Source organism: Macrobrachium nipponense, chromosome 1 (genome assembly GCF_015104395.2).
Source record: "Macrobrachium nipponense isolate FS-2020 chromosome 1, ASM1510439v2, whole genome shotgun sequence".
Lineage (NCBI taxonomy): Eukaryota > Metazoa > Arthropoda > Malacostraca > Decapoda > Palaemonidae > Macrobrachium > Macrobrachium nipponense.
Genome location: NC_087200.1, coordinates 184,703,813 through 184,728,406, shown reverse-complemented (window position 1 = coordinate 184,728,406; position 24,594 = coordinate 184,703,813). Strand labels below are relative to the sequence as shown.

General features: G+C 40.6%; 1 protein-coding gene across 11 annotated transcripts in view; it reads right to left on the bottom strand.

Moving 5' to 3' along the window:
* Positions 1–3,117: 3,117 nt before the first annotated feature.
* The window catches only part of LOC135219912 (nitric oxide-associated protein 1-like), a 120,258-nt gene continuing 98,781 nt past the window's right edge, over positions 3,118–24,594 (bottom strand). For all 11 annotated transcript variants that reach the window (XM_064257118.1, XM_064257119.1, XM_064257125.1 and 8 more), the window contains exons 8-10: positions 17,217–17,365; positions 11,573–11,790; positions 3,118–3,427 (exon numbers count right to left, since the gene is read on the bottom strand). In XM_064257118.1, coding sequence (XP_064113188.1) covers positions 3,237–3,427; positions 11,573–11,790; positions 17,217–17,365 — 558 coding nt within the window. In that variant the 3' untranslated portion in view covers positions 3,118–3,236. The remainder of the gene's footprint in view (positions 3,428–11,572; positions 11,791–17,216; positions 17,366–24,594) is intronic.

Genomic DNA, 24,594 nt, shown 5'->3' with positions numbered 1-24,594 from the left:
GCCCCGTTCCTGAAGGAACAGGAGGACCAGCGGAAGCCCCAACTGTCCCACCGGAGTGGGACAGACCCTTAGAGGTCTCTGAGCGAGACTTCTTAGTGGGGGGAGGAGGCTACCTTCTTCTTCCTCTGTTGTGGGGCCTTGGAAGTCGAAGGGGAAGAGGCGGCTGCAGGCGAAGACGACGACACCTTCCTCTTCTTCTTCGTCAGTTTCCTCAGGACCACCGTCAGGTCCTCCATCCAGGACGGAGCTGGGGCAGTTGCCGAAGCAACAGGGCCCAGCTGCACCTGTCCGACAGGACCTGCAGTGGGGCCAGCAACACCACGGGCTGGAGCGATGACAGCAGGAACTGGTACGGGAGCAGCAGCAACAAGAACTGGCGGCAGTACAGGAGCTGGCGGCATCACAGGCACTGGCGGCAGGTCAAGCGGGGAACTCTTGGAACACCGAAAGTCAGGGGCTGGGACGAGGGCAGCGAAACCAGGCGGCGGGGTGATCTCCCTCCTAGCCAAACATGGCAGCGGAATCAGGACTGCAGCTGTAGGTGTAGCCATGGCCACGTGTTGAGTGTATACCAGGTGAGGAGGAGCAGCATACCCCGGTGTTGACACCTTTGTTGTCGTCTACGTCTCTGGTCCATGGGTGACTGGCCTGGATCCACGCGCAGCCAGGTGGTACAGCAGCCCCTGAATACTCGGTGTGCCCAGGAGCCCAAGCGAGTACCAGACCTGCTCGAGATCGCCACCTGCAGCAGGCATACTTGGGAAGGAAAGGTCGGGTTAATGGTGGGGGGGGGGGGGGGGTTCCCCCGCTCACCTGGGGGTGGGGAGTTCCCACCCCGAGCGAACGGAAGACCCTGACTACAACTGAATGTCGGGGTGCCGCGTCCCCTCTTCTACACTCGACTGATCAAGTGAAGAGGCGGACTGCGACACGCTCCTCGAAGGGGAAGGAGCCATACGCGGGAGCTGAGATGGAGGAAGGAAAGAGGAAGACATGTCCATAACCAAAGGAGTCACTGGAGAGCCCTCTGACGACTCCTTGGCCGGCTTACGCGCCTTCTTCCTCCCCTCTTATCGCTCCCACTGCTCCCCCAACCACGATACACAAATATCACATCTTGGTGCGAGAGCATTCACCCCCTCGTCCCTGAGTACACAAAGCATGAGGGTCTACGTCGTAAAGAGACCTAACGGCCCCACACCTACAGCCCTCCACACCAGGGCACAATCTGCGGCTGACTGGGGGACGGGGGGGTCTCTCTGGCTCGTGGCCTTCCATTTCACCACGAATAATGAGATACACAAAGAAAAAACCAAGTACTTACAAGCTTTCACTCACACAAGCACTACAGGGTTAGAGACAAAAGGGTTGTGGACTTCGTAGAGAAGTAAGCAAAGCACAATGACACAGCAGGCAGAGCGGCGAAGAGCACGTCTTGTTCCGATGGCGGCCGAAAGCAAAGTGACGCTTCACCTCCCAGTCGGGCAGGACACCCGACAAGCAGTTAACTACCGAACCACCTTGTTCAAAAGCTTACGACCAGTTCCAGCTTGGCGCTGATTACATTCCATATGTTAAAGGACCAAGGGTTTGTATAACGTGTCGGAACAAAGAAAAATCTTAAAATTTTCTAACAGATGCATTAGAACCCTATAGAATTTTGTAACTTCATAGGCCACCACTAACATTCAGTTATACCTGCACAGTTATGCCAGTAAACCTTCAACACTGACAATACAGTCATTCTCCTTAGTCCTACGTAGCAGGTATGGTGTCAAAAGACGATGCTCTAGCTGTAATTGGCTTGCTGATAGCATAAAAAATTCATAAATGTAAAGTAAGACATCGAGTGAAGGTGGTAAAAAGAATACTCCCATTTGAATGTTTAAATTTGGCCAAAAGGTCTTTCATTGAGTTTATTGAATATTTTATGAACTAAGGAAGAGTTCCATGGTAAGATAATTCAGTTAATTCAAGTTATATGCAAATCCACAGTTCTTTGCAGTTTAGCCCCACTCACTGTTTATGTCACGACTGTTCCTGGAAGCTGATTGGTTGGCAGTGGTTTCAGAAAGTTGCCTAATCTGTGGTTCCTTTCATCTTCATTAGTTGAGCAATGGTTGCCTTACCAAGTTAAATTACGTAAGTCCTGCTGATTATCCCAAAATAAAATCATAATAGTGCATATCTTCTTATGACTGGTAAAAAAAAAAAAAAAAAAAAAAAAAAAAAAAAAAAAAAAAAAAAAAAAAAAAAAAAAAAAAAAAAAAAAAAAAAAAAAAAAAAAAAAAAAAAAAAAAAAAAAAAAAGGTGAAGTCAGGAGTGTTCCACAATGCAGCAATGTTATTTTTCATAAATGAGGTTTACCTGAACACAGGTGACTCAAGAAATGTCTGGGTTTGAATCAGTGCACTTGAATTACAGGGCGATGATAATTACTGTCCGATATTATCAAGCGTGTTCATCATTCTAAATTTACACACAAAGACTGTCAAAGAGTTGTGCAGACTGGTGTTTCATATTGATTTCCAGAAAATTTACATTTTAACAATTGTAAAATGATTTAATTGAATTCTTGTATATATTACAGTATGATAGGTTGTAGGTCATACTGGATATAATTTGCCGAGAATTTTCTCAAGGACACTATCTCCTTGTTTATTCTTCTTTTCATTATCACAATGTTTCTGTTGTTGAGTTTATTTATTTGTTTTGATTCTGATTTTATGTTGTTCATTTTAATTCTTTTGGGAGACATTGAGCTGAACCCTGGGCCTGTTCTCATTTACAGCAAGAAAAACTGCAAAGTACTTTTACTCAATTATTCAGAGCTTAAGGTCAAATTTTCTTGATCTCTAGAGTTGTGGTCATAACTACCATTTGTTGTTTTTATCAGAGACTTGTAAGTGATAAGTCAAATGCAGTTTTTAATCCCTGGGTTTGATGCCCCTAACTTTATTTATCATCGTAACATCCCACATGCACCAGGTATGGCTGTATACTCTAAGTCTGGACTACCTATATTTATTGTCAGAAATTTAAAGTGTAGTTGCCATGATTGGGTAAAAGAAACTAAACAGGAACCCGATTATGTATACATAAAACTTAACAAGAAAATAAAGAAATTGGACTTTTATTAACAAAGCACAACAATACATGTACAGTAATAGAGAATATTTTTACACCACAGTTATAACAGACTTATTTACAGTGTCTGTAGCCTAGTACATAGGTAACTAAACTTCGTTACTTTTGGGAATCAATAACTTATGAGGTTTATACACAGGAGAACTTTTTAGCCGCCTTCCTTTGAGGTTGATTATCCTAGGAAGCATTGATGGTGTCCTCTGGTATATGCCACGTCCTCCCGGGGTCCATCCCCGTACATCTATTGCCAGGCCCTCTTTTGCATTAACAGCTACCCAACCTATGAATGAAGAAGAATAATTATGAATAAATACTGACATTAATTTCATATGAATATTTTAAAAATTATTTAGTTATTAGTACAGTTGCTTCTTCCAGTTTTTAATGGTATAGTTTTGTTGAAAATAATGGGGAAAAACAAAAACTAAAATATATGTAGTACATTGGTTTCTGAAATTTAATATCAGTTAGCACCATATGCTAGATAGCATGAAAACTTAACAAATTAATAATGAAAGTGCAGTTACACAAAACAAGTTTTGATGTAGGAAAAATCTAATTTTGGTAACCAATTTGAGTTCTCAGAGGAGTTACTCTTAGGGTTCCTAGAGGGGCTCCACAAGATAGACCAGCCAATTTAAAAAAATTATCTTCTAGTACAGTGTGCACTGTACTGGCCAGTACAGTGCACACTGACACTACTGAAAGACTCAAAACAAGAAGACCCTTTCTCTTGACTACAGTGGCTGCCTAGGTTCAATTCCTAATCTTAACCTGTAGATGTGGCAATAGCGTGCTGCATGCCGAACATTGCTGCTTCAACCGAGCACCCTGCGCAAGACCTACTCTCATTACTCTCATTCAAGTCTATGCAGGATAACTATTCACCCAAATCCCATGCTGTTTTGTCAGGGAAAGTGGGTGGGTTTGAGGACTCACAGAGGCAACATAAAAATAAATTTTTCCTATGTGGACTGAGTGTGAATATCCACATATCTAACATCTCAAAGGTTTAGGTCTTTTTCTTTAGCAATCTCATTTCCAAAAAGAATGATCAGGTGTGCTGAACCCTCAGTCAGTTCAGGATTCTCATACATCCCACCAAGTATGAGTCTATCCTACTGTTACCACTAGAGGTTTGTTCCGCATAGGAACAAATGACAAATTTTTAATCAGTTTGTATTTTTCATAGCTAATGAAGCTCATGTCTTAACGTTAACTGTCCACTTCTAGCAGCCCCTTTTACTTTTCATCCTGGGTTGGAAAAAGACTGATGCATCACTGGATTCAAGGGCACTCTCTCAATGTGCTTCCACCTCAGCTATGCATCGAATGTCAGATGCCACAGATTTCTTGCATTTACAATCTTTGATTGTTTTTAAATGGTTTTCAGCTGGTGCTAGAAGATTTATCTTACTATTAAGACCGAAGGTTTGTTAAGCTATGAAAAACTGATTGAAAAATTTGTCAATCTGATAGCATACCTGGTGTCCTCAAAGGAGCTTACAAAAGAAGCTGACAGGTGACAAAATGGATAAGCTCTTAAAATTTAATCCCAACCAGCCAGATAAAACTTTTGGTCCAAGGTTAACCCACAAGTTATAAACCACATTCTTTATTCCAGAAACACATACGGTTTGGCAACATAGAACACGAAAATAAACAAGAACTTAAAATTACTATTCAGGCATAGTTCTAAGGTGACGTACTCAAATACGCTGGGTTTGGTCAGTGTTGTTGCACCTTTCCCCCACAATATCTCAGTACACCCACCAGATCATGAAGAACCCTGGTTTTCGTCATAGTCCCGGTGGGGTCCGGACTTACTATAACATTCTGTTTCTGATGACCACTCTGTAAACTCGGAGACTTCTTCGAAAGAAACATTTCCAAAGAAAGCTAACAATGTACAGTGGTCCCCCCGTATTCATGGGGGATGCACACCAGACTCCACCCCCCCCCCCCCAATAGTTCAAACCCCTATAAAAATTATTTAAACAGCCTATTTTGTTAGTTAAAACTCAAGAAAAAATCCCTAAAAATGTTTATACCTGGTTTTTTAATGGTTTTATCTTAAAAGTACATTTTATGATGAAATTGATAAAAAAACAGGAATTTGTGGATATTTCTCATAGAAAAATACAGCAAATAAGCAAATTTCCCGTGAATTATAGGGGGAAATGTTCCAGAGAGAAATCAGCAAAAGTGTGAGTCCATGAATCCGGAGAACGAGAATATGGGGTCCACTGTACAGACGGCCCTCGGTTAGTGGCAAGGGTTCCATTCCTGGCCGCCGACGCTAAGGGATTTTCAACGCTAAGCCAATTTAAAGTCTATGGCCGCCGCACACCTTCTTCCGGAATACTAGACCAGTTAACAGCGCCCTAGATCAGTCAAACGGTGCTGTGATCCCGCAATGGCGCAATAAGTAAAATTATATTTATGCAGTAAAGCACTATAGAATTTACTGTACAGTAGGACTGTACAGCACATTTTAGTATTATAAATATTGTAAAGTGAAAAAAAAGCCTAGCTCTAATCCTTTTGATGTGTAGAGTATGTAAAGATATACGTAATAAGGTTTTATACAGTGTACAGGTAGCTGTAGTGTTCAAGTTACGATAATTTGTCTTACGATAATCCAGTTTTATGAAAGACCAAATTACAATAGCCTAACTTTATCCCATCTTCTAGCTACATAAGTTCAAAAACAGCAAAAGAGAATGATGAAAGTATGGTTTTAACGTTATACTCATTGCGTAAATGTGTATAGCCATGAATAACCAAACGAGAAACAACTTTTTTTCTGAGTACATGTACAGCCAAATTGGATAACAACATTCATTTGGCTTGCATGTCAATCATTGTACTATAGTACACTATTACTGTAGTTATAAATGACGTTATGTAGAATAGGACAGAGCTATCTTAATATAATAACTTTATTCACTATACACCAAATATCAATAGGGAAATATACTTTAAATTTAAACCTAGTTATAGCTGAAGCTGAGAATACTGTTCAAGCTGCTAATGACCCTTATCGTGCATAGGCAACAAGGATAAAACTCCAGTAAACGTATGCCATCAAACACAACCGTGGATAAAATTGAGACAAAATCATTTTAATCAACTACTGTTCTTGAAAGAACACATTTTACTGTTGGTTCCACGCCGATAAAAGGTAAATAACATAAAGTTCGTATTAGATTATATGAAGGAAAATTGCAAACGGAATCATGTATTGTTTTACTTGATAAACATGCCGCCAACATAATCTGTTAAAAAAAAAAAAAAATTAGTTCACAGTCACGAGACATATTCAAGTAATATTTCCACCTTAAAACACGTCGTATAAGGAAAATTAACCTTATCTCATATAAGTCAAGTATCTAGATATTCATTTATGCTAACTAAAAGCAAGAAAATTCGTTCAGAATTGCATTAAATATGGCAAAACAAACTCGTATTTGCCATTGGCCGCTCCGCGGAATATTGGCTTAGATTCACCGTAGTATTTTATCATACAATAATGTGAGAATACATACAATATTATTGGATACAGTGAAGTAATGTATAACTTTTTAAAAGATTTATGGAAAATATGCATATTTACATTTTCTTCTGTGCTTATCTTAATTTTCATCACGATGCCATCAACGTAGCTGCGGCATCTCAAGCTCGTCCGGTCTTACCTCAATTTTTGCTCGCGTAACAAAGCAAAAAATCGACCAAGCTGCAGTTATATTTTGTACTTCTATCCCATGGAAAAACAAACAAAATAATAATTAGCCGAAAATTGTATTTTTCCTAACTATACAAACCTGAGGTCCTTTACAATAGGAATGTAACTTGCGGCAGCTGGAACCGGTCGTAAGCTTCAAACAAGGGAGTTCGGTAGTTAACTGCTTGTCCGACAGTCAGCGCACCGCGCGACTGGGAGGTGAAGAATCACTTTGCTTTAGGCCCAGGAAAAACAGAGTGAGGGGTGGCATGAGGTGGGACTATGTGTAAAGGACCTCAAGTTTGTATAGTTAGGAAAAATACAATTTTCGACAAATTGTTATTTGTTCCCCAGGCTTTTACAACCACCTCTTTCTAGTCCCCAAGTCATCGGGGAGTTGGAGACCAGTGCTAGATGTAAGTGCCCTGAACAAATACGTACGCAAGACGAAGTTCTCTATGGAGACCACCAAATCGGTGTTAGCTGCTCTTCGACAGGGGGATTGGATGGTCTCCATAGACTTGCAGGACGCATACTTCCAAATCCCCATACATCCAGCTTCAAGGAAGTATCTGCGTTTCATGTTCAACGGAAGAGTGTTCCAGTTCAGGGTGATGTGCTTCGGTCTCTCGACAGCACTGCAGGTGTTAACAAGAGCTCTCACACCTGTGGCCAAATGGCCTCATTTGAAAGGAATATGGACTTCTCTATACCTCAACGACTGGCTTCTTCATTCGCAGTCGAAGGAGAAGTGTGCGGAGGATCTTCAAGTCACGCTTCAGTTAGCAAAGGAATTCGGTCTAATCGTGAACCACCAGAAATCGCAATTGATCCCGTCCCAAGTCAGGACTTATTTGGGAGTACGGATGGATTCAGTAGATTTTCGGGCTTTTCCGTCCGATCAGCGGGTCAGTGCGGGCCTCAAGAAAATACGAGACTTCATGAGGAAGTCACAATGCTCAGCCAACGACTGGATGAGCCTGTTTGGGACACTGGCTTCGTTAGAGCAGTTCGTCTTTCGGGGAAGATTACACGAGACCTCTCCAATTCTATTTGAGAGAGCACTGCAAACAAAAGAAGGTGCCAGATTCTTTCGTTTTTCCCATTCTGGAAGGAATAAAGTTGGAACTGAATTGGTGGAACGCAGAGGAAAGACTGTTGCAAGGGAAATCCCTCCATCTGGTGAGCCCGAACCTCGAACTGTTTGCCGATGCATCAGATCGCGATGGGGAGCGACGCTACAGGACAGGGAGGTTTCAGGCCTGTGGTCTCCAGAAGAGAGGGAATTGCATATCAACATAAGGGAACTGAAAGCAATTCATCCAGGTTTGATGAAGTTCGAGTGAGTCGTCTGGAACAAAGTGGTCCTAGTGAACTAGGACAACACTACAGCCCTGTTTTATATAAAAACGCAGGGGGGGACTCACTCCTTTTCGTTATGCTGTGGGCAGAAACAATCAACATAACTCTCCTCACAAAGTTCATCCAGGGAAAGCTAAACGTGTGAGCAGACCAACTCAGCAGGAGGAATCAAGTTTTAGCGACCGAATGGGTGTTACACGACTATGTATGCCGTCTACTGTGGTCTCTCTGGGGCCAACCGATGGTGGATTTATTCGCCACCAACAAGAACTTCCGACTTCCTCTTTACTGTTCTCCAGTATTGGACAGCCAAGCTCTTTCAGTGGATGCGATGATGTTCAATTGGTCGGATCTGGACCTATACGCTTTCTCACCATTCAAGTTAATAAGAGCAGTCCTAAACAAATTCGTGAACCATCGGCGCACAAGAATGACACTGGTGACTCCATTCTGGCCAGCGAGGGAATGGTTCCCGGAACTCCTACATCTCCTAATAGATTACCCGAGAAGACTACCCGAACGAGTAGATCTACTCAGACAACCGCACTACAGGAGATTCAACGAAAACCTATCCGCTCTACGGCTGTCTGCATTCAGACTATCCAACGTCTCCTCCAAGAGAAAGGATTTTCGAGAGGAGTTGCGAAGTCTATTGCAGCAGCAAGGAGATCCTCATCATCCAAAGTTTATCAGTCCAAGTGGTCTAATTTTAAACTGGTGCAAACGATCTTGAGTCTCTTCTTCTGAAACCACACTGAGTCAGATCGCAGATTTTCTCCTTCATCTGCACCAAGTGCGCCGTCTTGTTCTTTCGACAATTAAGGGATATCGTTCTATGCTTGCCTCAGTGTTTCGCCATAGGGGCATTGAGGTTTCAAGCAACCAGGATTTGACGGATTTGCTTAAATCTTTTAATACATCCAAGGCTCAGTCTCCAAAACTAATCTCATGGAATTTGGATGTGGTCTTAAAATGGCTGATGTCTTCCAAGTGTGAACCTCTGGGGTCTAGTTCGCTTCGGGACCTTATGAGGAAGACTATTTTTCTGGTTGCGCTCGCTACAGCTAAAAGAGTCAGCGAACTGCAAGCACTAGACAAAAGAATTGGCTTTGTGGAAGGAAAAGCAGTGTGTTCCTTCATTTTAAACTTCGTAGCTAAGAATGAGGATCCTTTTCGGCCATGGCTGCGCTCATTTGATATTCGAAGCCTTACGGATTTAGTGGAAGAGGAACAGGAGAGACTCCTCTGCCCAGTGAGGGTGCTTAAATATTATTTAAAATGTACCAAGACAGTCCGAGGCCTGACTTGTAATCTCTGGTGCTCGGTCAAGGATCCGTCAAGGCCCCTTTCCAAGAATGCTATGTCGTTCTTTTTAAGGGACTTAATTACAGATGCGCACACGCATCTGCAAGAGAGAGAAACAACCATGGCGAGAGTAAAGGCGCATGAAGTGAGAGCAGTGGCGACTTCTCTAGCATATAAAAAGAACCTGTCTCTAAGAGGCGATACTCCAGGCTACACACTGGAGGTGTAAGTCAGTGTTTGCGTCATTTTACCTCAGTAACGTGCAAACAACTTTTGAAAATTGCAGTACCTTAGGTCCCTTTGTAGTGACTGGCACAGCGTTGTGGGAGGGAACCTAGGAAGTCATTCCTTCCTTACTTTTATTATTGTGGTGGTTCGGTTTTTACGGTTGCCTGAGAGAATGGAGGCTATTAGAGTTCTCCTCAGTCAAATTAGGGTAAAGATGAAGTGTATTTTAAGGTTAGTTTTTAATCGTATGGGGTTAGGTGAACCCTCCTTATTTCTTCGTTGTGGTACTGCGCCCAGAGAAGGGGCATTATGGATGTCGTGTCGCATACAGGTCACACCCTAGTCGACACGCACTCCTGTAAGCAACCAGCGACCAGGTCCATACACCCCGCTGTTGCTCTAAGGTTAGCAGATTAGAGAGGCAGTAATCACTAAATCGGCTACCTTAGCAGGTAAGGAACTATTTCATTCTTCTTATTCAATTCTGTTAAGCAGTAGTTAGCTGTCACTGACCCACCTCCTAAAGGTGCCAATCAGCTATATGTAACTACTAGGTAAGTTGTATACATAAAAATGACATTTTTATGTTAAAATAAGGTTTTACATATACTTAGCTGGTAGTTACATAACAAAAGCCCACCCACCTCCCCTCTGTGGACAGGTAGGCATAAAATATCTGAGCTTAGCTAGAATAGTTCCTAGTACCCCGGTAGGGGGCGGGGAAGGGGGGGGGAAGGGATCACCTGAAATATCAACTAGCACTACCGTGAGTTTTGAAATTCTGCCGTGACGTCAGAGACTATAGCTATATGTAAATACCAGGTAAGTACATAAAACATTATTTTAACATAAAAATGTCATTTTTCTGAGCATATAACTGCAATATTGCATCTACACAGCCTTCGAAAGTTCTGAAGCACAGCATGTGAATTGTAAGACAGATCACTGGTAATGGGGATCTTAGCAGTTTGTGCACTGTTGTCACATTCGTGAGAAGGGGGAAGGAAAACCAGGTAATTGCCTTTGGTCATTTTATACTCTACCAGTGTCTATCAAAGGCACTATATTCTAGCAAAGACACTATGACAGAATTCTTTGATATTGGTTGGTCTGTCTTATGAACCCCTGGGGGGAACCAGAAGAGCAGCTCCCTTTGAGGATAAACAGCAGCAACTACACTATAAAAAATAAAGCTTTTTTGGGTTGGTATACCAATGAGCATAAAAGTATAAGAATGGATTACATGGTAACCTATAGGGATATAAACTGCTTGCCTTTCTCTTTCTCTCTGGATTTTTCTTTATGAAAGAAAAAAATATATTTTTTCAAGTGTCTACCACATAGCACAGCATTGCTAAATAGTGAGAGAGAGAGGAATTTCAATGTAAATTTTTTCATTGATTTCATACAGAGACAACTATACTGCAGTTTGGTTTTTTATTTTTAAAGTGAATCTTAACTAATAATGTACAGTACTGTACTACAATTATACAGTACCCTACTGTTTTGTTTTCTTTTCCATGCATTTTGATTTACATTCAATGTATTTCAGTGTATTTTGATTTTTTTTACATTATCTGCAAACTTCCAATATCCAAAAGGGGCTTGGATGTATTACTAATGTAATTTGAGGTAATACTGGTTAATAGTTTGATATACATTATTTTTCAATCAGGTATTTTATTACTTTAAAGCCATTTACCCCAATCACTTGAGGTTTTAGGACATTAACTACCTGTTTTATTAAGTTCTTGGAAGAAATGAAATTTCCACTTTTCCATACAAAACATTTTAGTTTATTCTTACCTGCAGAAGATAAAACAACATCGCCACAACACTCCTGACTGTTGTTTGACATCATTTTCAAGTCATGGGGGGCTAGGGTAGGCCAATGTTGAAGTCTTTCTTCACCACCCACAGGTACTCCTAATACTGGTGTTCCCAAATATTTAGAATAAAATAATGAAGCATAGACGGTTTTCACAATGGTTATTGGAATTTTGGGTGCTGAGAAAACTGTAATTCTGTCAACAAAAAGAAAATAATTGTCATGAAACTATCAAATAGCTTTTTTCCACAATGTAATAACTTTTTTCACAAAATACTCACTCCTCTTTACTCAAAATTAACCAACACTGGTTTCCAAAATGACCAGATGCTAAACTCCCCCTGAATCAAGAAAGAATGGATATTCTGGCACCTAGTAGTGATCACCAATCAGTATTCTTGCAGTGGTAATTGAGCGCTCTGCATTAACCCTAAGCCAATGTTTGTTGGCCACTGCCATGACAAAACTATGCTGTATGTATTTTCTGTTCAAAAATCCTAATTTTCCTCTTTTTTTTGCGTGCATGTCTGCCTTTCCTATAAAGTGATTTAGCTCAAATAGAGGTATTATTAACATGACTGTAATTCTTATGTCACAGCAAGAAAAGGTTGCAAAGTCCGAATACCAACTAATTCAGTAACATTTAAAGGTATGAAATACAAAAAGAAAATAAGTTACAAGTAAAAAATGTAGTAAAATAGAAAAAAGAAATCATGCAATGATGAACAAAATCATACCTGGCAAAGGAACATCATAAAAATAAATAACTAATACATACATACAGTACTGTGCTAATGATTCAGATTTAAAATAAAAGATCTACTTCTTAAACAAATGATAAAATACCACTGGTATTGTACATCATCTCCCCAACAAGAACCCTAGAGAGGAACACCCACACCAGCAATCCTTACCTTAACAAACATGCTAGGAAGTTATCTTAAAAGATCCCCATATACATATTGGACGTTCAACCAGCTATATCTTAAGAGTCAAGAGGATCAAGTAATCTTTAAATATTTCTGGATTAACAAACCACATACGTACATGGTTAATCTTTATCAGCAAAAAGCCTTTTCACCTATGGCCATGTTAGCATATTGAACTTCCAAGGTGCTGTCACACACATGACTTAAACAATCTTATTTGGCCCTACTTAGTTCAACAGTCTAAACAAATCTTATAAATGTTTCTGATATCATCATAAATTACTACTAATATGGACAGAAAGGGTCTAGCAAGGCCAGTAGAACACTTGGGGATTCCTTTTTAGCTGTGTGGCAAATGAATGAATGATCATGATTTTTCTGGCAGCATCAATTGGTCACTCATGCTGCTGATACCAAGTAAATGTGTGTTAATGTATAGTGTTATTTATTAAAACCAAAAAACGTAAAATATGTTTAAGTTTTCAAGATGGTTAGCTACTGTTTAAGAAAGCTATTGGTATTACACATTACTACAACTTGTCTTCAGCCTCAAAGAGAAGTCTACTTCTAAGGCTTCAAAGGCTTGAAAATTCAACTACCAATGCCTCAAAGAAACTTGACAGTCAGCACAATGTAGCTACTGATATTCAAATGTTATTAGGAAGCCATGTGTTAGGTATGGCCTATTCATAAAGAGCTGTCTCTCATCATCTGGGCATACTGATATATGTACCTCCAAGGAGATAACTTCCTCAGGATTTTGCTCTTTTTTTTGTGTGTGTTTTCTATCATTACCTTACATCTTCCATGAAACTTCTGATTACTGGCATGTTGTAATTGTACAAAAGTTGGTATCTCTTTGGTAGTAAATTTAGTCAAGCTTCTTTTGCTAACTTATCAGCCTCCTCATTACCATGTCAGAACATCAAAAGTTTATTTGCTTTCCTCTACACTTCCATATGTCTGTAGAGGCAAAACTAATGAGAGCCCACAGCATGCTTCTTGCATCAATGAAAAAAAATTTCACTGAGAATATATGAACATGTTTCATTTGTGTCCTTTATATTTGATTGTTGTTGTTAGTAAGAGTACTATTAATTAGAAAGACCACTTCATATTAAGTTAGGCACATAATGTTTACAACTTATGTGCGAGGGGAAAATTTGCATGTGTCCCAAGTAAGATTGAGGTTGGATCACACCTTGTTACCATTACCATTCTTGCTCCTGCAAATGATATTGAAAGATCCACAGAGAGCAAGGAAATATTGTCATGGAGAATCACTGAGGATATTCCTCTGTTACCTAGAGTAAATGTTGCACTCAGCACATGACCTTATGGAATTCATTCCTCTAGGCAATTTCATTTTATGTATGATGTATCATCCACTTTTGCCTGGAGAAAATGACATGTCACAAATGTCAATTTCAAAATTAACAAAGAGTTGCTTCTCCTCTCAGTCAAGATAAAAGAAAAACAGTGATATGATGCTGCTTGGAGACAAGTACTCAACATATACAGTATGTTTAGACAAATGACAAATGAGTACATAAGTGTACAGTGCATTTGCCAATAACTGCACAGGGAAGACGACAAAATAAAATTCTTTTTCAAACACAAGACAATTCTTGCACTGCCTACCTCCATGAAATTAGTTGGCCCAGTTGGTTATCATTAAAATCTGTCAGCATATCATATGTCAGAAGTTGTTCCTCTTGATTTTATGACAAAAAAGAAACTTACAACCTTCCTTACCTTTCACTGAAAATTAGGTTAATTAAGTTTCAGCAAATTGTAATGATACAGACAATTGGCTGGACAAAATTCTACTTCTAATGATTAATCATGCTATTGAATACAATGCTCTTCACTTTACATACTGTCAACAGAATCTGGAATGATAAGTTACCAACACTTGGAAGTAGTTGCTGGATAGTAAGATGGAAGAAAGAATGAGGGAATGTGGAAGAAGTTGAAATAATCTTGAAAGAAAACAGTACTATAAAGATATGTTTGGATCAGAACTGGAAGAAAGGAGATTCCCTAATTCTTGAGCCCTCTTACTCGTCAAAGGGCTGAAAGCTTCACTGAGCTTTTGAAGTTCAGCAATCAGCTGAAGATATCCCTCTCCCTGATACTTGTCATCTTGAACCCATTCTTACTATATTTGCATTGTGCTCTAGGGATCTTAAGAAAATTTTTAATCTTGATAATTGGGTTGTTGAAGACCCTGATGGTTTCTTCCCTTTGTGTTTTAAAAGAAAAAGTTTTTAGTGTGTTGTCTTCCAAGATTAGTAGTCTATAGATTTTTAGGTCGACGTAGTATCTTTGCAGATGAGTGCAAAGAGTGGCAAATCCACAGCCAGAAGTAACTATAGGCAGATTTCTTTTGCCCTGTGCTCACCACAGTTGCAGAAAAACTTGTTTTTTTTAAGCACTATATAAGTATCTGAACTTGCATAGAGGAATATGTAGCACCTAAAGTTTTGTCCTTGGGATAGTTAATTGACAGATAATACACTTCACTCTAAAAGCAAGTGATTGGGGTTGCTTGGAGTGATTTTCATAAAATTGCCAATGCCCTTTATCTCCAATACAACTGCTTCTTAAAGATTGGGGGACCCTCTGAAATCTGTAAGAGTTCCAAACCAGCAGATGTTGGTAATACGGCATACATGTATGTTACAACTGGGGAATTATTTTTGATACCCCACTGATTATTAAGGTAAACAAGGTTACTCTTAAAACACTACCTTGTGGTACTCCTTGATTTAATAAATCTGACATTGTTACTCCAGCTTGAACCTGAAATAGCATATTTTTTTTAAATCCTTGGTAAAGAGGCAAATTACCTATCAGGTTACAACCATAAAGTACCCTCACAATCCCATATCTCCATGTTGTCTCACAGATGTGCACCTATCAAGTCACACATCTGGTTTAGCTGACGAACGTCACCCAGTTACCGACTCCTGTGCAGCAGCACACACACATCGAGAGAATCCTCCTCTAGGAACCACAAATCTGCAGATCAGACGTCTCTGTAAGAAGTCACAGTTATCTCTTCTTCTCCTCGTCCTGCTCAATGAGTAAGTGTTGTTGCCATGGCTATGAAGAAGGACAACAAGGTCCCATTAAGAAGTCAACAATGAGAGAACATTCTCAGGACAGGGACTGTTCTCCTCTTACATCTTTTAGTCCATGTTCTTGCTCACAAGGCTATGGCTGTTCTCCACATAAAGAGAGGCCCTACACAGTTGCACAACCATCTATGGCTGCCATCTCCTCATCGTAATATGCACTCCTGTTCTCATGGAAGGGACTGCGATCCACGTTCTCACTCACACGGCTGTGACCATTCTCCATGTAGTGGGAGCCCTTCACGGGCATAACTATTCACAATGTTCACATCTTCATCATAGTACGCACTCCCATTCTCGCAGATAGGATTGTAACAAGACAAGGCACCTTCTCATTCAGCAGAACTTTGTGCTCCGAAGAAGGTTTTAGGCACTGAGTGAGCTTACACTCTGGTAATTAACAGATATTTTTATTACATCCAATTCAGTTGACAGGACGGATTGAGAAACCTGTGGACAGGAAGTAGAAAGTACTCTCCCCCTAGAGGCAGACAATCAAGAACTTATGACAACCTATGCAGAAGTCATTGAACTCACTCATGGGTACAACTTGGGTGAAGAGACTGGCTACCATTTCAGATTTTTCTTTGGTACTTGAAGCCCTGGTTGGGCCCAAGAAAAAACAAAGGCATCTTTGGGGTTGCCATGCTCTAATCATGCTGAGTGCATTCTCAACCAGGTGAATTCTTTCGTCTCTAGATGGGATAATTCACTTTGATCTATATAACCCAAAGGCTGCATTACTAGCAAGACAAACAGATCCAGACCTGGTTTGATTAGGCATAGGCCTATCATTAGATTAATTTAAGGCAGAGGGCTCCTCCACACCAAGAGTTGGCTCAATAGAGGTAACCGGTTCTGTAGCATTTCAGGTAGTTTCATGGCTTAACCTATGGTCAACATCAGTGGGCAAGATCTCTTCTGCAAGTATGGTTATCACACAAGAGTACACAAGAGACTATTTTATCACTGTTGATATTATTTCATCGATACTTAAAATGCTAATCTCATATATAGGCAATAAAAAAACCATGCAAGCTGTAGCACTGAATGAGTATTCATGCATACAAATATGTACCCTACTCAGACAATTGCATGTTCAACCGCTATTGCAAAACTTACTTTCCTCTCCTTTTTCCTAATGTCTTGTATTTATCAGTTTTTACAAAAACTGATGAATACAAGTTAGCATTCAAGCACCATAAAACTGCACACTGCCACATCTTCCTATATGATAACTGGGGACTTTCAATGATTCACAAGGTACTTACTGCAATTTATATTTCTCATTCTGTTTTCTTGTTTTATCTCTTCACTCACCCCAATCACAAAGCTTCTCTTTCTCTCTATCCTTATTTCTCATATTCAATATTCATCACCACAATGAGCTACTCTGATAATAGAAATAATCACACCCCAACCCCAAAACTAAACTCAAGTGCAGAAAGTATAAAGCATAAGCAGAATTCTACATCTTCCAGAACATCTGAAAACAATGGTACTTTTACAAAAGGCATACATATCAGATGAGGGATTTGTGGATAAGCACCTACCTCACAGATGATGCACAATACAAGACATCAAATCGTGCTAATCCACCAATGAACAGAGTCTTGCCAGATGTGAGAGAGAAAGTCTGTGGTCTAATTAATTGACGAGGCAGGACTTTCATCAGTTCTTCATGTGTCAATAGATTAATCATCTGAAGCAACAAGATTAGTACATATGAAAATAAAAGAAAGTGAAACCAAAATATATCTTAAAGTTCAAAATAAATATCAATTTACTAAATCCTCACAAAAAACAATATGGTATTTTCTTTCTAACAATCTTTTCTCACTCCTTTCAAAAGTAAGTAGGGAAATTTTCACCCCACACTTTTTGAATTCTAATTTGGCATAAGAGACTATGAATAGACCGGATAATTCAAAATGAAACCATGCTCATTAGCAAGTACATAATACCAAATTACACACTAAAACATGCATAAAAATAACAAGATTTTCTGATAAGATTTACAACTACATTAATAGACACTACTGTACTATTTGGCTTTAAAAGTGCTATTTGGCTTTAAAAGCTACTTAGTCAATTACTATTATTTCTCCAATTTAATGTAAATTGTAAGGTGCATAAATTTCTTTTGAAAAGTTCCGCTTCTGAATCAGTTTCCTTAATATTTCAGACAAAAGGCATATGGCAGTAACCAGCAAGCTGTATGTGGCAACTAATGACCAGGCAGTGCCAGCATACAAGGACAACCATTCAATGCACAGATTATGCAACACATTGACAGTTTCTCAGTCACATGATTACTGGCTGCCCTTGAGCAAGAGCCCATGCCGGCATAAGGCTGGGTTCATCTTATACAAACAAACACGTCTTGCTAACTGTATTATGCAGGCAGCCAGTACAGGCAGTCCCTGGGTTATGACGGGGGTTCCGTTCTTGAGACGCGTTGTAAGCCGAAAATCGTCATAAGCTGGATCATCGTCAAAAATCCTAGGAAAACCTTACTTTTAATGCTCTGGGTGCATTCAAAACTATGTAAACTGCATTCTTAATGCATTTTTCATCAAGAAAACCTTCAAAAGGGATTTTGACGTAGGAAAAATCTATTTCTGAGCGAGGAAGCCGTGTCGCTCCGTGAAATAAGTCCGTTTAGCGTTATTTCTAGTAAAATATTGCTATAATACCAGAGAACTGCTAAATTGGACATGTCAGAACTCTGTAACTCGCTCACCTATAATTTTTGCATTTTTGGTGTCATATTTCTTCTGCCAGATCAGCCTTGTAGGTGTCGTAACCATGGAAATAATTTCTGATGAATATAATTGAAAAGCGCCTTAACCTTGGAACGTCGTAAGCCAAACCCGTCGTAACCCAGGGACTGCCTGTATCCTGGTAACCAAGCTAAATAACATTCTATATGAAGAAAATTTAAATCAAAAGTTATGTTAACAGATCCTTTCAAACATAATTAAAGAAAAACTACAGTAAATTAAGTCTATAGGCAGTCCCTGTTCTTGGCAGGGTGTTGATAAGCGAAAACTTCCAGTAACCGAAACTTGGCGATTTATGGGGCTCATGGCACTGATAACTCTGTCATCAGCGCCTTAAGGCACTGATAACTGAAACATGGCATGTTGTGGTGCCACAAATCATTGATTTTATGGCGCTAGACAAACGTCATTAAACCGGATCGCTATTAACAGAGTACACCGATAACTGGTTACTGCCTTATTCCATATACAGTCACCTCTCAAGTAACATGTGCTTAATTAATGCATTTTCAATTTAACTCGAGCTATAAAATGTTATAAAATGTTTAAAAAACATGAAAATTTTGATTTAACGCGAATTGGTGCCCAAACATTGTTTTCAAATCACCCGCGCATCAGAGCTGCAGACGATGGTCGTCGACATAAACAAAGACGTAGCACAGTGCACTGTATGTATTTATTAATAAAGCAAAAGACTTTATTCTGTTTTTCATTTTTGTCTGACCTACATAGTTATATTAATAGGCAGTCCCCGGGTTACGACGGTCTCGGCTTACGACGTTCCGAGGTTACGACGCTTTTCAATTATATTCATCAGAAATTATTTCCAAGGTTACGACACATATTCCAGAGTTACGACGCCTACAAACGCTGATCTGGCAGATGAAATATGACACCAAAAATGCAAAATAATCAATATTTAAAGGTTTTTTTGATGAAAAATGCAATAAGAATGCAGTTTACATAGTTTTGAATGCACCTAAAGCATTAAAAGTAAGGTTTTCTTAGGATTTTTGACAATGTTCCGGCTTACGACGATTTTCGGCTTACGACGCATCTCAAGAACGGAACCCCCGTCGTAACCCGGGGACTGCCTGTAATGCAGTACAGAGTTCCCCAAGTCCAGGAACGTAACCCCCCTTATTACTGTTATTTCTTATGGGAAAAATATGTTTAAATAACACGTTTTTTTAATTAATGCACGTTCTCCCGGAACGTAACCCTCGCGTTAATTGGCAGGTGACTGTATTCAACAAAAGTTGTTACTCTAGCCAGAATCAGTTCATAAAGGCCATTCACATCCCGATATTCAGTGTAAGCCACAAAGGCACCAATAAATCTGTTCACATAATTTATCCATTCTAGGCTTAAATGACTCCCACTGACATATTCATTTGCAAAAACAATACTCCCAATTTCCATATCTGATATATCTGAATTCTCTTTCATGTTTGTGAAAATATTCTTTGATATAGATGAAGTCTCCTTCATATTTGTGAAAATATTCTATGTATTTCAATTTACAATTTTTTTTATAACATGAAGAAAATTGGAGATATATAAGTTTTATAAGTTCACGCATCCAAACTAGTCTGCTCAACATTCAGCATTGTAAGCGTACTATTGAACCCCATACTTCAATGCAGTTTACTACCCTTCAGTTGGTGAACTGTATTTAGGGAAGTTATAAACTATATAATAGTATTTGTTCCTACACAAATAGAACCTTTTGTTCTCTATATAGGAATTTAGCTTGCATATACTACGAGGCTGTTTACTACCAATGGGTAGGGGAAGCGCCCACCCACCTGTCAGTCTACACTCCATTTTTTGCTTCTGGCCACCCTTGTGTGAAGATGTATCTGCGCTCTCTGCCTGACATGTTTGCTTTCACCCCTTATGATTTTCTTGCTTGAAATGCATTGTTTTTGGGCTGTCTGATATAATGCAAACCCCTTGATCACCTAAGCCTACTACAATGAAAAGGAAGCTTCAGGCGTTTGGGCACTGTCCAGGGAAGGACAAGAGATATAAGGAGTTCCTCTTGATAGCAATAAACTCACATACTCTATGTGCTTCAGGGTAATCCATGTTCAGAGTGCCATGTCTACCCATCTGAACAATGAGTGAAGTTTGCCAAGAGGAAGAAGGAGAAGAAGAAAGTCTCCAAGTGTCATCAGAGTGCAATATTCTGCCAATGACCAAACATTCACTTCCGTACCCTTCTTGTTCCTGCAAACTTCTGCCTGCTATTGTCAAGCTCAAGGGAGTGGTATCCCCTTCACTAACTCCTATAGTTACTTTGGTAGAGCAGTAGCAGCTAGCAGCAGCAGCACTCCCCCAAGGCAAAGAGAGGCTTCCAGAGAGGAGCCAGGCTGCTGCTGCAGCAGCCCAGTTCCTCTCTGGAAGCGACTCTTCGCTTAGAGAGTTGTCCTCTGGGGACACTCATTCTCATGTCATAAGGAAGAACCCTCACCTAACTTGACTTTGGTTCGAGGTACCATGGAGGCTGTGGGGCTTAGGAAACTATGGCCCTCCCTGAGCATCTCAGGGGGAGCCAAGTTTTTTTTTTTTTTTTTCCGAACATCTGAAGGTTATGAAGGGCCTTCCAGTGACTGCTTCAACCATGACCATGATGAACTTCAAAGGCCACGATTTCTATCGATTCCCGGACTACCCTTACTTATCTGGTGAATCTGCATGTGGCATCTGTGATGTGCCCCAAAGTGCTGCCCTCATTGCCGTCCTTGGGTGACGTCCTCCTCCAAATGCTGTTGACCTCAGCTGTGCTCAGCAAGGAGAGAAGAAGGCATTCGTCCTTGTCATCAAGTGCTGTTGCTCCTCCCCTTCTTATTCCAAAGCTAGCAAGCAGAGGCAGAAGATTCCTTGCCTCCATGTGGGAGGTCTCATAGAGCTTCCAGAAGTCAGCTCTCCGCTGTGTGGAGAGGGCTAACGGGTCTTTTGCAGGCAGCAACGAGTACAGCTGCACCCACTGCCAAGCACACAAGTGCAACTGCTACCCATGTATCAGTACCAGCAAGGGTTCCCGGTCTATGGACTCGGGAATAGCTGCCAGCACAGCCCAGTGAGAAAAGGTGAGAAGAGACCAGGCAGGTGCTCCCTCATCCTCCTACTCTTCAAAGTGTGACTGACTCGGGTCCTGGGATGGTGGTCTGGCCTAACCAGCCCTGTTACCTATGCCAGACAAGAGGAAGTCCCCTATTCAGTCTTCTTAGCCTGTAGAAGCCCCAGCTTCTAAGACTAGAGCATGCTTGAGGAACAGCCCCTGCCCCCAGCCACATTCGTGTGAGCGGGACTGCTCTCCCTGACCCATGTGCATGTTGTCACCACTGGTTGATGACCAACTACAGCTTTACTCACCTGTCATAACTTGTTTTTGACAGGCTGGAGTGTTCTGGGAGCTGGGAGCAGGACAGATCTGGGGTTTGGGACCAGTACCTCTCTCATTCCCATCCAGGACTGGCCATGAAGGCTTACGTTCCTGGTTGGTATTTAGACCAGACAGGTTACATGCTTGTGTGGTGGCGAGCTCTCCATCTCCCTAGCGAGTGTCCCTGTCCTGCAGAGGGAGCAACTCAGGAGGATCAAGACCTTGAGGGACTCGAGTCCTATGCCCAAGGGCTTGGACACTCCCAAATTGCAGAGGCACTTTGTGGAGATCATGAAAATGATCTGTCATTTCAATGATCTCAAGGAAGAGACTGGTCTGTCCTGCAGACCGCTCTTCAGCCATCAAGTCACTTTGGGGACTGCAGAAGGAATCCAGGTCTCTGATGGGCCTGCCACAGTCTAGGCTTGCTGATGGGGTTTTGGACCAGGTGATTTCTCTTGTTTCTGGGCAAGATAATTCCCTCCAGTCCAGCAAGACACTTCCTCCACCTTAGCTCATCAAAGGTAATATTACATTCCCTCAGAGATCCCACTGCCAACAAAGCAGGTTGAACTAGACCTGATCCTCCTGGTTTGTTGCAAGAGCATCTCTGTACAGAGGGAGTCTCCCTCGAACAGTCAGAGGCAGGAGCACTAGAATCAACTATCATGGTAGCTTCCAGGTGGTCTCTTTGATTGACCTTGGGTCCCCTACAGTGATCAAAATAGCTTCCTCTTCGGGTATTTGTATGACTAAGAAGGAGGTAACGTTTAAGAGACTGAAGCTGTCTGAAGGTAGGGCTATTAACCTACCTCATCTATCAGACATCAAACCTGTGGGTAATCCTCATGCTTAACATGAGACATGCTATATTGTCTCAACTCTAAAGGTTTGTTGGCCCCACACTGTCTTTGGTGCTCAGGAATGGGATCCTTCTCTCTCTGTACCACAGGTGAGGTGGAGGCTGCAGTGGATAGGCTATGAACCAATAACAATGACAAACTTGTTCACAAAGTGCTGTCAATGACCTATGAGTCTTCGCTTGGCACTGCAGCCCGAACCTCAATCAGGTTGGCCCTTTCTCTTCAGATCAGGTTAAGTACCAGACTTCCTCGGCCCCTCATACAGAAACCTAGTCTTCTTCTCTCGTGGTAGAAAAAGGTGTGCAGTCTACCCTTTTCAGCCCCTCCTGGTCTAGGAAAGGAGGCAAGGGAAAGAAAAAGGGAGGAGGATTCTAGGGGCAGTGTTCCTCCTCACTTACTGCTACTCATGGGGGCTGCCTATTGAGCCACTAAGTAACTTGGTAACAATATGGATTGGAGACCTATTGTATATGATGGCAATAAGACAACTTGCTGTGTAAGACAACCCCTTTTTCATCTACAAAATAGGTTTAGAGGTATGTTTGCCATATAACTAAACCCCAAATTTATACAATTAAGCAATGCCATCAGCTAATGTAAGTTAGTTGATACATAAATAAAATTAATTATTGTAATTATTGTCCCAAAAATGTGTAAAGCTCACCATTACAAAAAAATACTTTTGTATTCCCTTTTGAAAAATATATGGTAAACATCAAGACAAATGATTAACGCCTGTGATGTCACTATTGGTGGAGCAATACAAATTGGAAGTACGTATGTAGATGCACATGAATGTATTCCTTTGAAATTGGGAAAAAACCCAATATTAAGGAAAACTAGGGAGCTATTGATATCACAAAACTCTTTAGTTTAGTATAAATAAATACTACCAAGGAAACATTGGGCTTTAGTAAACAAGGCTCGTAAGTCAAGCACCACTGGGAACTATGAACTTGGCCGTTTTATAAACAGGAAGTTAGGCTACCCTGATTTACCCTTTGGTAACTTCAAATTATCTGTCAATGTTACAAGGGCATTGTATACGTAATGAGTATCAATGCCAAACCTGTCTAATTTTATTGCCTTATAATAATGGTACTCTGGGCCATGTAATAAGAGAGGAGGTGGAACCAATCAAGAGAGCTAGAACGTGCCAGTGATGGGGAGGAGAAGTGTGGGCCATCAGCAGATCAAATGGATAGATGTGGTGAGGAGGGATACGGGTGAGGTAGGATTGGGGAAAGATGCAAGGAATCGAAATAGATAGAGAAAGTTGACTTGAGCAGCCAACCCTAATATACACAGTGGGATTAATAAGGTGGAAAGAGGAAGAAGAAAAATGGTACTCTAGGTGAAGCTAGTGACACTGAGAGTTCACTCATCCTAACATCTAATTATGGTTTTTAACGTTATTACAGTTATTTTGTTTACAGGGGTCATCCTGTCATTAAAAATCTTGGCAAGATTTAAAGTTTCCATTTTATATTTGGGGAATATGATGTTCAGGAAGGATACCTACTACCATTTTGATTTTCTGCCACCTCTCAATCTCGATCTGATTTCAAACATAGGTTCCTAAATCACAGAAGAATCTTGCTCTTTTATAAGAAGTGAAGGCAATACATCGAAAAAGCACTCTGGAAGTTGTAACAGCCTCTGGGTTTCTACAACCATCTGATCCTGGTTGAGAAGGCAACAATTAGATGGAGACCAGTCATCAACTTCACTACATTTAACCAGTTCGTTCACCAGACCCAGTTCAAGATGGAAACGGTTCACTCACTTCTCAATTCCATCGGAGAGGGTAACTTCATGCTTTCAGTTGATCTGAAGGATGCATATTTCCAAATACTTATATATCGGTCATCTCGAAAGCACCTCTGCTTTACCC